At 38.2% G+C, this 16344-nt stretch overlaps 1 protein-coding gene across 1 annotated transcript in view; it reads right to left on the reverse strand.

Moving 5' to 3' along the window:
- Nucleotides 1–331: 331 nt before the first annotated feature.
- Nucleotides 332–16344, reverse strand: part of arhgef25b (Rho guanine nucleotide exchange factor (GEF) 25b) — a 34334-nt gene continuing 18321 nt past the window's right edge. Inside the window, exons 4-15 of the mRNA XM_041783328.1 lie at nt 12417–12544; nt 11106–11172; nt 10826–10929; nt 10561–10630; nt 9662–9751; nt 9477–9569; nt 5462–5512; nt 4561–4638; nt 4270–4461; nt 4004–4184; nt 3653–3912; nt 332–1142 (exon numbers count right to left, since the gene is read on the reverse strand). Of these exons, the coding sequence (XP_041639262.1) occupies nt 1041–1142; nt 3653–3912; nt 4004–4184; nt 4270–4461; nt 4561–4638; nt 5462–5512; nt 9477–9569; nt 9662–9751; nt 10561–10630; nt 10826–10929; nt 11106–11172; nt 12417–12544 (1416 nt within the window). The 3' untranslated portion in view covers nt 332–1040. The remainder of the gene's footprint in view (nt 1143–3652; nt 3913–4003; nt 4185–4269; nt 4462–4560; nt 4639–5461; nt 5513–9476; nt 9570–9661; nt 9752–10560; nt 10631–10825; nt 10930–11105; nt 11173–12416; nt 12545–16344) is intronic.

Consider the following 16344-nt stretch of genomic DNA (forward strand, 5'->3'; position numbering starts at 1 on the left):
GTTGTTCAGACCTGTTTCTAACAGAATTATGAGAAATGTCTCTAGAGAAATCAATATATGATTTAGCCACTCAGCTTATCTTCTTCTACTCTTTTAAAACTCTAATTTCATAATTATCAATAAATTCATATTCAGTTTTGTTGCCTCCATTTTCATCTTTTATTTTTTGTTACTTTTATCCCTTGTAAGTGTCCAGGGGTCTGTGGTATTTTGGGACCTACAAAAACCAAAAAAGGACTTAATAAAAAAAATTTAAAAAAAAGCTTTCTTAATTTCTGTGTGTGTGTATCATGACACACATATCAAAGAGTTTTATTGGAACAGTCCCACATGAGATTATTTACATCACAGAAGACAGTGACAGATGTGAACCTCTGTTTTATCTTTCATGCCCCTTTTCCTCTTTCCGCTTGATTCTTTTTCCATGTGTTTCGTTTAGATAGCACTAACAATGGTGGGGTTAAAATAGCTCTACAGGGGGAAATCACAGCAACTTTTCCAACCTACAGGGAATGCACAGATGCACACAACTCTGATAGGTTCATATCCCATGGTGACGGTGAAGCTGGACTCTACAGCTGCTCTGGGATGCAGTTATTTGAGGACAGAGTCTGAGAGGGATTTCAGATGCAGGTCTCAGAGGGAACAGAGGAATCAGTCTCCTATGAAAATATTATGCATTACAAAAATATCCATCAAGGAAATTTTCAATGGAAAATATTAGAAATGTATCCATATACAACATATTTTTGGACATTTGATTTCTACTTTTCTTGACGTCTGTGTATGCAGAGTTAACGTACACACAGTCCCACCTGTATTACCACACAGTATCAGATCCAGGTCAGCCATAACAGTATTCAGCAGAAATATAAAGACAACACATAAAGACAGACGCACTGTCTACAAAGACAGGAGTGAAACAAAGATGCTGACAGAGCATCACTGACTGTAAGTAAGGATATATTTAGTCTATGACTCTGAATTTAAGAGTCATTCATAATCCATAGGAGCAAACTGAGTCCATTTTTCTTCTCATGTCACTGCTTGCTCTCCGTCAGCTTATCCAGGTCCTTTGGTTGATGTGCAGAATAAAGCCCACCTTCATTTAATGTGGTTGTCTGGAAACTTGCAGTCACACCCTGAGAGAAAAAAATACAACAGATGATTTTTCTTATGTATGTGTGATTTATGTATGTCTTTCAGTAAAAGAAAATGTTAAAATCATATGTTCCAGTGTAACAAGTGGATTTAATATTGTTCAGCTGCCTTTAATGATTCTGTTTGAGGGGCTACATGCAGTGTTGTAGTGTTGGGTATACGTATGCAGGTATACAGAGTTTACCAACTTGTTTTTTAGTCTCCATAAAGTATTCCTACTTCTGAATTTCCCCTCACTGGATGGCAAAGGCAACAAGAGTAATCTGAGTACACTTGTGTGTTTTACATTAACCCTTACACTGCAGAGGAGAGGAGTTCACTCAAAATGCAAAACCATGAAGCTGTCATAACCTTTAGTCTGTGGGCCATTGGTAGTCATCAAATCTGCATCATCATCATCATCATCATAATTATCCTTACTGCTTAAAACAGAAGCACTTCAGTGACAGTGTGCAAATACAAAGGGCCAAGGTGAACTAAACACACAAGCTGGCCCTATGTGGCTTTGTTTAGGGTGGTTGTCCTTTGCTTGATGCACTACTTGTTAAAAACAGGGTAAAAATAGAGAGAATACCCACTTTTGCTGGCACTACTACACTACTGGCTACAAATAAATATAAGTGGTACTTTTTGAGGTAATGAAATAAATCTGGAACACGACTGATTGGCTTGAATTTGCTCAACATCAGATGACAAGAATGATACGTTCAAAAACAGTGTTGATTACTACAACGTTCATTTTTGACAGATATTTTTAATTTTAGTCTCAGTTTTAGTCTTTGGACGAAATGTTTTTTAGTTTTAGTCACATTTTAGTAATTTTTACCCTTTATAGTTTTCGTCTAACCTGGTAAACCACTCTCAGACAGTGTTTGGGAAAGGGCAGAGCCTTTGAAAAAAATGGTTCAGACAGGAGCTTTGCAAGATGGAATCGCCAGTGAGAAACACGGAAACGGGCATATCCATCGCCTTTGCAAGGTTAGTTTTTGTCTAGTTTTAGTCGATGAAACTAAAAAACATTTTAGGCTAGTTTTAGTCCAAAAAAATCATTGCATTTTAGTCTTTACTTTTAGTCCAAACATTTATTTTTTTCGACAGATTTAAACACAGATTTACCCACACTGGAAATATCATGGATTTTGAATGTGGGACAAAAACGTAACTATATTTTAGTCATTTTTAGTCATCAAAGATCTATTCTGTCTTAGCCTAGTCTTTCCTGTGGAAAAAAAAAGGCTGTTGATGAGCATTTTTAGTCATAGTTTTTGTCAACAAAATTGTCACTAGATTACTACACCCCAAAACTGTGGAACTGTCTAAGGGTTAAACTCGTGAAAGTCTTTTGATACATATTTAAAATGTGTTGTTCTCTTATTGTAACTAAAATGTTTTAAGACCCTGTAAAGTGATAAAAATCCATATTGCAGGTTTGTTGTATGACAGATCAATGAACCACCAGGCCAAATTTCAGTCATGAAAAACATCTCTAAGTTTATAAAATTAAGTTGCTGTTAAAAACATTCCATTTCTTACTGTTCCTCTTTTAGATTAAAGTCTTCAATGATGATTACACACAGACTGGTAGGAACAGAACGGATACCTTTCTAAACTTTAGCATCGCTACGTTATCAAACATGAGGGATTGAACAGTTGCTGCTTTGAGAGAGACAACCCCTCAGTCAACTTCTTTTATTCATCCAGGACTACAGACAAAAATTAAAAATTTGGATTGAAACAAATCTTTAGTAGGTAAGATGTTTGTTCCTGCTGCGCCTTGTGAAAGATAGAAAGAAAAATCGACAAGCACTCTAGCTAGCCTGACCCCTAACCTTATGGTGAAGTTTGGCAAGAGCGCAGCCACCTATTTTTTTTTTTTGTCCCAAATTTAGGTTTATTATTTGACATATTATGGACTTCATTTTACTAAATCAAAACAAAGATAATCAAGATATACCCTAAAAATATCATTTAAATAGTATAAAATGTCTGGCAAAGGCCATTCTTACAGAAAAATCCCTAAAGAGGACGTCATTTTAGCAACAAGGAAACATGTCAGAGTTCCTGTACCATAAAAATGTAATGCAAACACATCTGATCTGGAAAGAAAAAAAAACATCAAGGGGGAAATAACAGGCAAGCACAACTTTATAGAATTAGGCCAGATGGGCACATCTAATCAGAGTTATGTGATTAAACATTTCCTTCTTCCGATGGAAGTCTGATACTTTGAGATAGAAAAAGCAGGTCAGTGGTTCCATAGATTGAATGGCTGACTGACACTGGCTACAGCTTAGGAAAACCCAATTTGTAAATCCAGAAAGAAACAACAACAGGATATTAAACAAGTCAACCAGACTGTGGTTTCCTCTCATCATGAGTGATTATCACAACAAGTTACTGAAACAGAGAAAACAGTCCGTCAGTCAGTAAGTCTGATCCACCTAGTTAATTTGCTGTGTTAATAAAGACTCATGCACCTGCACTCACGTACCTGCATGCTCTGTAAACTACGGGTCAGGCCGTTGGATGTCCCATGTCCATGTATCCCCTGGGAGGTGCGGCTGTGTTGTGTTGGATGCAGAGAGGGCAGTGAGGAGTTGTAGGTCAACTTGCATGGCTGCTGACGTCGGTCCATGGATGCTGAGGAGTGAGGTCTAAGTCCTGATGCTGGTGTAGACGGAGACTTCATGTTCCTGCCCAGGCTGTTTGACTTGCTCTCCTTGCGTTGGTACTCTATTGGAGACTGAAGGGCTGTAGAGAAGAGAAAGAGGTGTCACATACTCAGACAAACAAAAGGAAGTTAACATTTTTAACCGTGCAGTTACAGAAGGAACACTAGCACCATTGAGGAAGTTCCTCTGCGTCTCTAAGATCTGGACCACGTCACTGAGCCAAGCTTTCTGTATATCTGGAGATGATGCCTGCATGATGAAGCGTGTCAAGGCGCCATTTGTCCCGCGGGAGGTCAGAGCCAGACAGCATGGATCTTCCTCAGAGTGATCCTCCACACCCAAACAGCTTACCTGAAGCACACAGGAGATTTTTTCAACATGGAGAAATAACACAATTACGTCAAAAAAAAGTAAGAAATCCTAGCTAATCCCTCACCTTGATGCTGTTTTTGAAAATGTAGCCTGGCAAAGCAAAGCCTTTTTTCTTATCTATCGGCTCACTGAAAATGACCAGTTGCTCAAACAGGAAGACCCGCCTCTCCCTTGGCCTGGACAGGAGACCACCTTCCTGCTCACTGACGGAGAAAGTATCCTGCTGGAGCAGCTTCCCCTGAGCTGTGATCTTCCCCTGAAAAGAGGAAACACTTTGTCACAGATGGAAAGACATCCAGGATACTGTAATGTGCTCCTGTTGTGATAACATGACAGATTATAATCAGTGTCTCACCTCAAAACCTTGAAGTCTGCCCACATTCATCATATCGTTACAGCGCTTTGGCACAAAGCACATCACCTCCACCGCCCTCTGATGGAAAAGTTAACACATGAGAGAGTGGGCTAGTGAGATTAATATTACTGTCTACCAGCTTTTTAAGTATCATACATGTGTCTAAAACCAAAGCAGTCCGGCACATGAGAGATTCAAAGTTTCTTTATTTCAGAGGTTGAACTTAATTTTGGTTTAAATGTACTGCTTCATACAGAGAAGTGGATCCGTTAAACAGCCTTTACTGACATGAAACAAGAGTAAAATATATAAAAATACAGTATGTGACCAGTAAACAGATTGGGTGAGAACTGCACTGCAAAAACTCAAACTTACCAAGTGTATTTGTCTAATTCTTGGAGTTATATACCTCTAATCACTTGAAAAGTTGAGAAATGCATCTTATTTTAAGATATTACAAGTAGAAATATGGCCTGAATTGCTTGTAATATTTTAAAACATAAAGCATATAAATGCATAAAGTGTAATGTACTTGTTGATGTTTCTTAGCTTCAGCAGCACACTCCATGTCAAGAAACTCAATAAGTAAAATTTTCTTGCGCCTCTGACAAATATTATTTTTTACAAGCAATGCGAGCATTTTTGGTGCTTTATAACTTGAAATAAGATGTTTATCTCAACTGTCACAATAAATTTGGCTTTGAAAAAGTGAAATGAGATTTATTTGACCAGAAGTTGGACAAAAACACTTGCAAAAATTTGAGTTTTTGCAGTTTAGGTTGCCTGATGTATCGCTGGGTGGTTGTATAAGATCGTATTAGTTGTACAGTAGATGGAATATGTGTTCCCTTTAATTTGCAAAATGAGCATGACCTTTTCACCATCAGTAAAGAATTCATACCTGCAGCTCCTCAACATCCCGTCCTGCTTTGCTGTAGTACTTCAGGAAGTCCTGGGATTGACAATCAGAGACAGTTTTCATATGAGATCACAAATTGCTAATATGAAAGACAAAATATGTTATTTTATTCCCAAAAGTTATATAATTTCACCAACCACTTTGTGGAACTTTCAATTTGTGTCAGTTTTGGCACCCTCTTGGTGACAGAGTGGCAGGGCTTATAGTAAAGTGTAAGAAAAAAAATCCTGCTGCTGTCTTTTACACAGTAAAAGTACAGTTCCAGTAAACAAGCATTTACCCCCTTATAAATCAGTTTGGGTCAATATTTTTTTCCTTTTTTGACAAAAAAAACTGTTTAATGTCCAAGTGAAAACAGATTTCTACAAAGTAATGTCAATTAAATTTAAATATCTGTATTACTCGGTACAACTCGGTATTTAGTAGATGCACCATTGGCTGAAATCACAGTAATGAGTCTGTGTGGATAGATCTCAATTAGGCTTGCACATCTGGACACTGCAATTTTACTCCATTCTTCTTTGCAAAGCTGCTCAAGCTCTGTCAGGTTGCACGGGGATCAGGAGTGAACAGCCCTTTTTTAAGTCCAGCCACATATTCTCTACTGGATTAAGATCTGGGCTTTGACTTGGCCACTCCAGAACATTCACCTTGTTGACTTTAAATAATTTCTATGTAGCTTTTGCAGTATACTTTAGGTAATTGTCTTGCCGGAAAATAAATCTCCCAGTCCATAGTTTTCTTGCAGACTGAATAAGATTGCCCCCCAGGAGTTTCATATATTTTGAAACATTCATTTTATCCTCTACCTTTACAAGCCTTCCAGGGCTGGCTGCTGAAAAGCATCCCCACAGCATGATGCTGCCAACACTGTGCTTCACAGTGGGGATGGTGTGTTAGTGGTGATGTGCAGTGTTTGTTGTCTGCCAAACATAACGTCTTGTCTGATGTCCAAAAAGCACCATTTTGGTTTCATTAGCCCAAAGAACTTCCTTCAACTGGATCATGGATTCTCCATATCACTGGGGTCTTGCCAGCCTCTCTCACTAGTCTCCTTCTCATAAGGTCCCTCAGTTTGTGGCAGATTTACACATGTGCTATAGTCCTTCCATTTCTTGATGATGTGTTTAACTGAACTCCACATGATGTTCAGTGCCTTGGATTTTTTGTATCAATCCCCTGACATATACTTTTCAAAAAACTTTTCTCTGAGTTGCGTGGAGTGTTCTTTTGTCTTTGTGGTGTAATGTTAGCCAGGAATACCGATTAACCAGTGACTGGACCTTCCAGACACAGGTGTCTTAATACTAGAGTCACTTCAGACACATTGCCTGTACTCAGGTGATCCCCATTTCACTAATTATGAGACTAGCACCAACTGGTTGTACCTCTGTTCAATCTGGTCAGTCACTATAGGGGGGTGAATATTAAAGTAATCACTTATTTTACATCAGATATTTCTATTTAATTGAAATCACTTTTTAGAAATCTGTTTTCACTTTGATATTAAAGAGTATTTCTGTAACTTTTTTTGTAAAAAGCCTAATTACATTGACCATTATTGATGTAAAGAGTTAAACATCCAAGAGCCTGAATACATTTTATTGACACTGTGTCTCTTGATGTGAAACACATTGGCAGACTTTGATAAATTGAACTACAACTATTAATCTTTTGACATGTAGCTTTAGTAGGTCATAATGAAACATAAACACAAACTTCACTAATATTTGTGTATAAAATAAACTGTAAAGGAAGCATTTCTCAAATGGAACGACTTAAATGGAGCAGGTAGAGCACATGTACAATGACGTGAAAAAGTATTTGCCCCCTTTCTGAATCCTGAGTTTTTTGCAGATTTATCATGCTTAAATGTTTCGGATCATCAAACCAATTCTTATGTTTCACAAAGACAACCGAAGTAAATAGAAAATACAGTGTCTGAATGATTATTTAATTTTTTTGGGGGGGGGATCAAAACCCATCTGGCCCTGTGTGAAAAGTAATTGCCCCCCTAGACCTAATAACTGGTTGTGCCTCCCTTGGTAGCAATAACTGAAATCAAGCGTTTCTGATAACTGCTGATGAGTCTTTCATATCAATGCGGAGGAATTTTGGCCCACTCTTCTTCGCAGAATTGTTTCAATTCAGCCATATCGGAGGGTTTTCCAGCATGAACTGCCTGTTTAAGGTCTCACCACACCATATTAATTGGATTTAAGTCCGGACTTTGACTTGGCCACTCCAAAACCTTGATTTTGTGTTTTTTGGAGCCATTCAGAGGTGGACTTGCTGGTATATTTCGGGTAGTTTCCTGCTGCATAACCCAAGAGTGTTTGAGCTTGGGGGCACAAACTGATGGCTGGATGTTCACCTTCAGGATTTTCTGGTAGACAGCAGAATTCATGGTTCCATCAATCACAGCAAGTGGTCCAGGTCCTGAAGCAGCAAAGCAGCCCCAGACCGAAGCAGTGGTTTTGGCCTTGGAATTCTCCCATGATGCCATTTTTGCCCAGTGTCTTTGTTATGGTTGAGTCATGAACTCCGACCTTAACTGAGGCCAGTGAGGCCCGCAGTTCTTCGGATGGGGTTCTGAGTTCTTTTGTGACCTCCTGGATGAGTCATCGTTGCACTATTGGAGTCATTTTAGTCGCCTAACCACTCCTGGTAAGGTTCACCACTGTTCCCATTTTTCTCCGTTTGTGGATAATGGCTCTGACCGTGGTTCGCTGGAGTCCCAAAGCCTTGGAAATGGCTTTGTAACATTTTCCAGACTGATAGAGTTCAATCACTTTGTTTCTCATTTGTTCTTGAATTTCTTTGGATCGTGGCATAATGCATTTTGTTTTGAGATCTTGTAGCCTACTTCACTTTGTCTGACAGTTTCTATCTAAGTGATTTCTTGATTCAACAAATCTGGCAATAATCAGGCCTGGGTGTGGCCAGTGAAATTGAACTCAGCTTTCCAAAAACTGTGGTTAATCACAGTTAACTCATGATTTAACAAGGAGGGCAATTACTTTTTCACAGAGGGCCAGGTTTGGATTTTTTTCCCTCTTAAAAAAATTGAATAATCATTCATACACTGCATTTTGTTTTTACTTGGGTTGTCTTTGTGAAGCATATAAATTGGTTTGATGATCTGAAACATTAAAGTGTGATAAATCTTCAAAAACTCAGGAATCAGAAAGGGAGCAAATACTTTTTTCATTGTAAAACAGCTGCACCACAATCAGGTCTTATATACTAGAGAACTGCTGTCTCTTTCTCTGTTTTGTTGCAAAGGGTTAAATTTACTCTCCAGACTCTCTACACAGTGAGTGAACAGATATAAACAGTAAAATATGGTTTGCCAGTTAATCACAGTTGGCTTCATTGAAATATGAAATTCAAGTAAAAACCCATTATACAATATTTTTAACACATTGCTGGGATTTCAGGTTCTTGAGAACTGTTGTGCGGTCAAGGAAAAGTCTACCTTTGACTGCTAAATTCATCATCCCTGATTTTTAGACATTGTGGACATTCCCAGAATTACATTTTTGCAAGAATTGTATGGAAATATTTGCCAGGAAAATGTTTTTCTGGGATATTATAGTGTCACAGAAAAGTAGACCTTTGACATGTTTGTACAAAAAATGCTTAATCTTTCAATCGGTTTATCCTGTTGTAGAAAAATTCTAATCACTCATTGTGGGGTCCAGGGAAATGCTGCCAGACCTCAGCTACACTGCATTTTTACTTTAACATACAGCAGGTCTTATTATTTTCATCTTGTATCTTGAAAAAAACATATTTATACAGACTTGTCAGATGAATGTGGCTTAAAATCAGTGTAATAAGATATTCAGAGCTGAAATAATACAAATACACTTGCATAGAGTTGAGTTTTTGCAGCATGTTTACAATAATGGTACTGGCACACTAATGTAAGGAAGAAAGGACAGATAACCTGATGATATCATACCACTGCTTGGCATGCAGAGGCTTCACATACCTTGAGCAACAGCTGATACTTCATGATCCTCTGAACAGGTTTGATGAGCAGGTCGTTGAGTTGCAGCCTGTGACCCAGCTGCTGTCTGAGATCCTGCCAGGGTAAAAAAAACACAGAGGATGTTCTGTTGGCATAAAGTGTTGCAGGAGCTCCTAAATCTGAAGGTAGTATAAAAATGCATTCACCTCAAAGTAGGTCTCAATGTACTCTGAGACAATGTGCTCTGATTTGGGTTTATTCTGACAGTAAACCACATACATGTGAAGACGCCGCTCCTGAAAATACAAGAATTAATCAGGGAGAAGAAACACTCATGTGACAATTATTACATATAATCTGTGTCATAGAGGATCCAGAGATAAAGAACTAAGCTTTTGAGCTGCTTCGATACCTGATCTCAGAGTGCTTCCATCACTCTCTCGGGTTTTCTGGGAGTTTTTGTTAAATTAGCACAGGGATTTTGCCTCGTTAAAGAGTTCCAGTGGCTGATAAAGAATGGTTTTATTTGCTTTGGTTAATTAGGCAAAACTGAGGGAAGCGGATAAAAGAGCTGAGCTGGAAAGAGCTGCAACAAATCAAAATATTTCTCTGGCAGTACATTTTTTTCTGCTACAAGACTAGACACTGACACTTATGTGTAAAATCCCAATTAAAAGTATTAATCTGTGATGTATTATTACTGTTTCACTGCATTTTAATCATTGGAAATTGAAAAATTCAGAGTAAAATAACTGAATTTACACATTAAAGACCTAAAATTGACAGATACTTTTTAAAGAGCTCTGAAATCTGTAATTCCAGCTTTTTCTCACAAACAGCTTTGTCTCTGGGGGATATCTTTAACAGTGATTGTCACCTCTGAGAGCCCTTTAGTTGAATGAGCATAATTGCAAAAGCCTTTATTCTGCAGCTGCACCTGCAGACAAATGATCTGCAACATGAGGACACATCTGGATGGCAGAGGGCCCGAGGTCTGATTTGTGTGATGGCTGCAACCTTCAGGCGAACTTTAAAACACCCGCAGAGAGACCAAAAAAAGAAACTTTTCATTTAAACTTTATTACTCACTGAGCTGTACACTCACATGTTTGATGAAGAGCTGGGCCAGACTGTCTGGATCACCCACACATTTCTCCAGCTCTCCCAGGAAATAACTGTGTGACACGAAGCAGAGAGGGTCAGGCGGAGGAAACAGTCAGGCAGACAAACACAGATACAGGCAGGATACAAAACCACAGGGGATGTGACAAAAGATGAACAACCGTGAAACATGAGGTCCTCAAAACCTTAGTGTATACTCGAAGAGATTGTGAGAGGGGAAAAAAATCGAAGGAGACGCTCTGACTCACTCCTTATGCCAGTCGTAAATCTGGTGGATGTTCCCGAATACAATCCTGTCCTTCCCTTTCATGTCCTCTGGAACCCCCTGATTAGCCATAGAGGCCATGTAGCCCTATCCACAAATATAGACACATAAGCACAGAAACATGTCATAAATAACAACAGAGCTTTTTATCCCATTTATATTATAAGGTTTAAATGTTGTAGAAGGCTTTGATGTAGGAATCTCAGTTATATCCTTTATAAATGACAAAAGCAAATTATGTAATGACTAGAGGAGAGGCGCACCTGCACTATGAGTCCAAGATCTTCCACATATAACCTCTCTGTCTCTACCAGCTCTGTCAGCACATATCTGAGGAAGAGAAAGGTAAGAGTGTAACTGAAACAGGAAATAAAGGTTGTAAAATATTACTCATTTAGGTGTATACTTATTAAAGCTCCTGTAAGGTGTTTGTGGCACATACTTAACTCAATACTGCAGCCTTTTTGTGACTGCAAACAAGCTTACCAGCATTAAGATGTATAGTAACCTTTGCTGTCAGACACAGCTCCCAAGGGGGGTAGGTCACAAACGAAGTGGTAAACAGTATATCTCATTTAACATTCTCAGTAAGTGATATTTTTCACTTTCAAAAGAAAACACTGCTTATCCATGTATAGGACAAATTAAGTTAAAAGATAATATTTGCCAAATCCTTGACATTTTTGAAATACACTAGTTTGCCCTCCTGCTGACTATTAGTTTGGTAAAATCATCTTATGCAGTAGCTCATCCTTGGAAGAGCAGAAACATCTTTTCCGTCAAGAGGAGCTTTCAATGTTATTTTTTGCTCCCCGTCCGATAAAGAAATGTTTTCTGATCAAAACTGCCGCCATAGCTACATCCAAGCTAATCACTCCACTGGTCACCATTGTTCAACTAACCGCCCCCCCCCCCCCGTAACTACCCCAAACTCACGCCAAAGCCACTCAGGAGTAAAACGAAAACATCTTTCCCACCACAAAAAGTTATAATGAGATGCTTTGCTTTTCTTTTAATAAAGAAAAGTGGTCCAATTGTGATAAAAACTGACGCACTAGGTTGTTTGCAAACACGTGATCCCAAATGTCCATTGGGGGTCAGGATGTGGGGGACAGCCAAAGGAAAGTTAGTACTTAACAGTTCTACACAGAAGTAGCTTTATTATTAAGAATCATTATATTTTCACACGTTGAACACTTGGCATAGTTATAAACAGTCAGTTCTACCAACAGGTCTTCAGATCAAGTATTTTAAATCTTGTTTGTTAACTTCATACAGGGGCAAGATAACTTCCCAGAGTCTATACTAGTGATCTTACAATGACAACATAAGCTGCTTCTGTATGAATTGGCAAACAAAGTACATTTTGCTAATGACAGTGCTTTAATGGTGGTGGAAAGCAGATTTTCTAATCTTTGAACAGAACAAAGCAACACATTTTCTCTTGTATAAAACCGTCAGAGTTAAGCTAAGCCACTGCTGTTCATAGCTCAATAATAAAAGCAAACAAGCTGTCTTATCTTACACTGCAGGAAAGCAAATACTATAATACAATTATGCAGACAAAGACCTACATGCTCTTTTCTAAGGCGATGTTTCTCTCCTCCTCACTGTCCACTGTAGCAGACCACTGGTTGGCCAAGTCATCAGTCAGAGAACAGCCATCTCCTCCCTGAAGATTGTTCATACTGGATGTTTGACTCTGAAACATACCATCAAGTAAAGCTTTTGGTTACTGAACAGTTTAACATACAAGAAAAAGAGACACAACGGTAACTTCTTCTGGCTGACAGTTAAACAAGAAAACACAAAGGCTTTATTACACTCCTATTTAGGAGTCTTTTACTTGTTTCTTCTATTAACTTTACAACTTTTACCTGATATTATAAGTTATGATTCATATTTTCAGAGTTAAACAAGTCATATAATCCAAGTATTATAAAAGATTACAGCCAGTACAAATAGCAGTGTTATCATAGTGTGGCATCACAGAGTTCTCTTAAATTTCCAACCAGTTGCAAAATGTAAATTATTTCATAAACTTGTCTTGGATAAAAGTGAAATATGAATGTTTATTTCCAAGGACTAAACCTCAACATACCAGGCCAAAGTGCTGCTTAAATAATGATGAATGACTCTTGTTACTAAACACATTTTGCTGATGATATTTCTGTATATCTGAGGAGTTTTGTTTGTACTTTTACTGAAGATAAAGATCTGAGCATGGCTTTCAGTGCTGAGGTGCAGAATGATGTCTGACCACAAACTTCAATCATCAAGCTTAATCCTCAGCATATTCTGTCCCAGCCCGCCACAAATCTGTGGAAACAGTTAAAGACAAGAGTTTTTTCCAATAATGGGGAACATCTTAGTACAGCAATTTTACCAGTCCCTTATGGAAACTAATGGAGCCCCTAAATCACAGGTAACCTAAGAGGAATAATTACTTTTTAATGTGTCTCATTGCTTCTGAAGAAACACTAGAGCATAGTGGTTTTGAGATGTAGAATCAGAACAAAAATAAAGAGAGATTACAGGGAGCATTTGTCCAGTTGATGCCAGATAGTAACAAATTCAAAGCAGCACAGAGATATGATGGAAACACTGCCAACTGAAGCAGTATGAAAAGTACCACATACTGTAGCCGCACCATGTTTTGTTTTCTGTTTCACTGTTTGAGGGTCAAGAATGCACTTTGTATAAGTTTTACTTCCTTTGAGGTCAGTCATCTAGCTCTTTTCCCATTTTGAGGCTGCTTTAACACCCTCATTTAGCAGACATCCTGCTTAAGAGAAACGTCTAATACTGATCCAGTCCACATCTACACCGAAGCAGTTCTCCATAAAAATGACCAATAAACAAGTTTTTCATGGTTAGCCCTGGCCAGCACCCCAGCAATAAAACTAAAAGAAGGTCTGCCCACCACAACGGGCACAAGATGTACAAATACACTTTCTTTTACAGAGCAGAGATGTAAATATTCTAAAACAGCTAAACAAACAAGACTAGGTTAAAAATAGTATATGGCTTACCGCAACAATCTGGAATGCCTGTTGAAATGCCTGTTCTAGCAGAGTGATTTTGTCATTATTGTTATTTTTTATTATTTTCAGCCAAATTTATTGTAAGTGGTTACTTAAATTTATATAGCTACATGTTGTCCACTCTCTCTGTCTCTCTCTCTCTCTCTGGATACGAAGCCCTGAGCAACATCATGCCCCCTGCCTTCCTGCTTTTCTTTTATTGCATCTGATTGGTTAAAAGTCGTAGACAGAAACAAATGCACTGACATAGACACACTAATTCCGCCACAACCCTTGAGAACAGTGAGAAGAAAATATCCTCACTTTAGTCTGTGATCTTTTGTGTGGGGAGGGGGACACATCACTAGAAGAAATGCACAAAAACCTCTTCTCTGCACAAGACAATCTTTCTGTAGCAATATCCAAGCTAACAGGTAATGCCGGGCAATTCCAGACAAGCCCTTGTCATGATCGGAAAGCCATGCCAAAACAGACGAGGGTAAAGTGAGAACATTTTCTCTGCAAAGCTTTAAGTGTTGATCTCAAAGCTTGTTTGAAATAAGACACATTGTCAAGTTCTAGGTTTCTACGTCAAATAAGCCACACCTTTTTAGAAAGATTTTTCAAAGCAGAAGTCCATTTGAGCTAATTAAAAGCCATAAAATACAGATTTTCATCAGTTGGTCAGAATGTCAGAAATAACACCAGCATTGGTGTGTTTTATCATAGTTCAGTCAGATACTTTAGTGTACAGCTGAAAAAACAAGAACAAAAAATCTTTAATAAATTAAACAGGATAAATTAAACAGATATGAATATAAAGATGAGTGGCCAAACATTAAAATGCAAGTGTCTATGAGATGTTATTACTGAAGCTGGACTAAAAAGGGAAAAGGTGAGGACAGGCCTTATCGAGTGAGACAATGAACTTTATGAGAGAAAGTTTTATTTCTTCTGTCTCTTCTGCAACACTTGTGTAACTGGACTGGTGTTGTTTGAAGGAGAACAGACCAGCAAACACAGGCCAGATCCACAACTTTACAGACCTATGACATAATAACATAATGGTTAACAGTAACAAGAAGAAACTACTGATGATTTAGAAAAACTGCAGAGACTTTCTTCATATTTATTGTGCTGTATACCACGGACAGTGAGTCCTCACCAGTCAGACACACCAGGCTAGTCACAAGTGTGGGATACGCTGGTAGACAGCAAAGAAAGATTCCTGGTTTGAGTATTGTAGTGTCACATCCAACAGTCTTGCATTTCTCCTCAGCTAGCTAACCTTTGAGCTACTTTGGTGTCATGACAGTTCAATCCTCACTCCTAGCCCTGACACTGTTTCAGTCTCCTACAAACTGCTTTTGCTAGGCGATCACTTCCAGATGTTGTCTAAAAACTCACAGGTGTGATCCCTTTTCAAAGAGAACTCAGAAGAGAAAACATTTGCCAGAAAATGGATGTACTATATGCTTGTGTGTGTGTGCGTGTTTATGTGGTTGTACAGATATTATGCAAAAAAATGCAGCAGTGAATTTTATAAACTGATTCTACTCATTCAGCACAGTTAGTGGAAGTTAAATGATGTGTGGGAGTTTAAGCCTTTCGCATGATAATAAAACTGAACAGGATGTTGAATTACAAGCGCAGGTGTATGATTCATTGTTTCAATGAGAGTTGTCCTGATGTTTAAGTGTGTTTCAGTGATTTATAAATCCTGAATTCATTAAACCTGTAAAACCTAAGTGTCAGAGAACTTAGTTGACTTGAACAGAGTGCAGTGTTTTAGTTTTCTGATACACTTCTGTTTTTATAACCAGAAACACAAAGTTAAAGCATACACTCTTCAACAAATATCAATAATCTGCATATAGATTCGAAGCCTATGTAAAAAAAAATAACCCATAAATATAACTGAAATATAGCATTGTCATTTGATTGAATCGTTTAATTAATTTTCTCACCAACCCCTACATTTTCCTTTTTTTTACGGCAACATTTGAAAACTTCATGATGTTTATTTACCTTTGCCTGATAATCAAACTGACCGGACCTTAAAAACACATTATAATGTAAGGCTATGTCACCTCATTGAGTTTAGTTAGCATTACCCTGCTGGTTTAAACACTGGTTACAACTTTAGAAATATATTTTTATCTAACAGGACAACAAGGCTTGGAGGATTTTAATCCAGCTGCTTCTAGCAAATTAGCAGCAGCTGCTGCAGATGAGTTGACATGCAAAGGTGCTATGTTTAGTTTATTAGATTCACAGAGGTGATGTGCTTCCAATTAGGTGGCAGTTCAATTATATAATGACACTACACCTGACACACAGTGTGTCTCTCAGCCATGGACACTTGAGTACAAATCCCAGGTGTTGGAATCGGTGTCTACAAGCATTCATTCTGATCCACTGATCATATATTTTTTATTAAAATTTGCAGGTAATAACCAGTCCCTAATCAGTCAGGGCA

This window comes from Cheilinus undulatus, linkage group 3 (genome assembly GCF_018320785.1).
Source record: "Cheilinus undulatus linkage group 3, ASM1832078v1, whole genome shotgun sequence".
Lineage (NCBI taxonomy): Eukaryota > Metazoa > Chordata > Actinopteri > Labriformes > Labridae > Cheilinus > Cheilinus undulatus.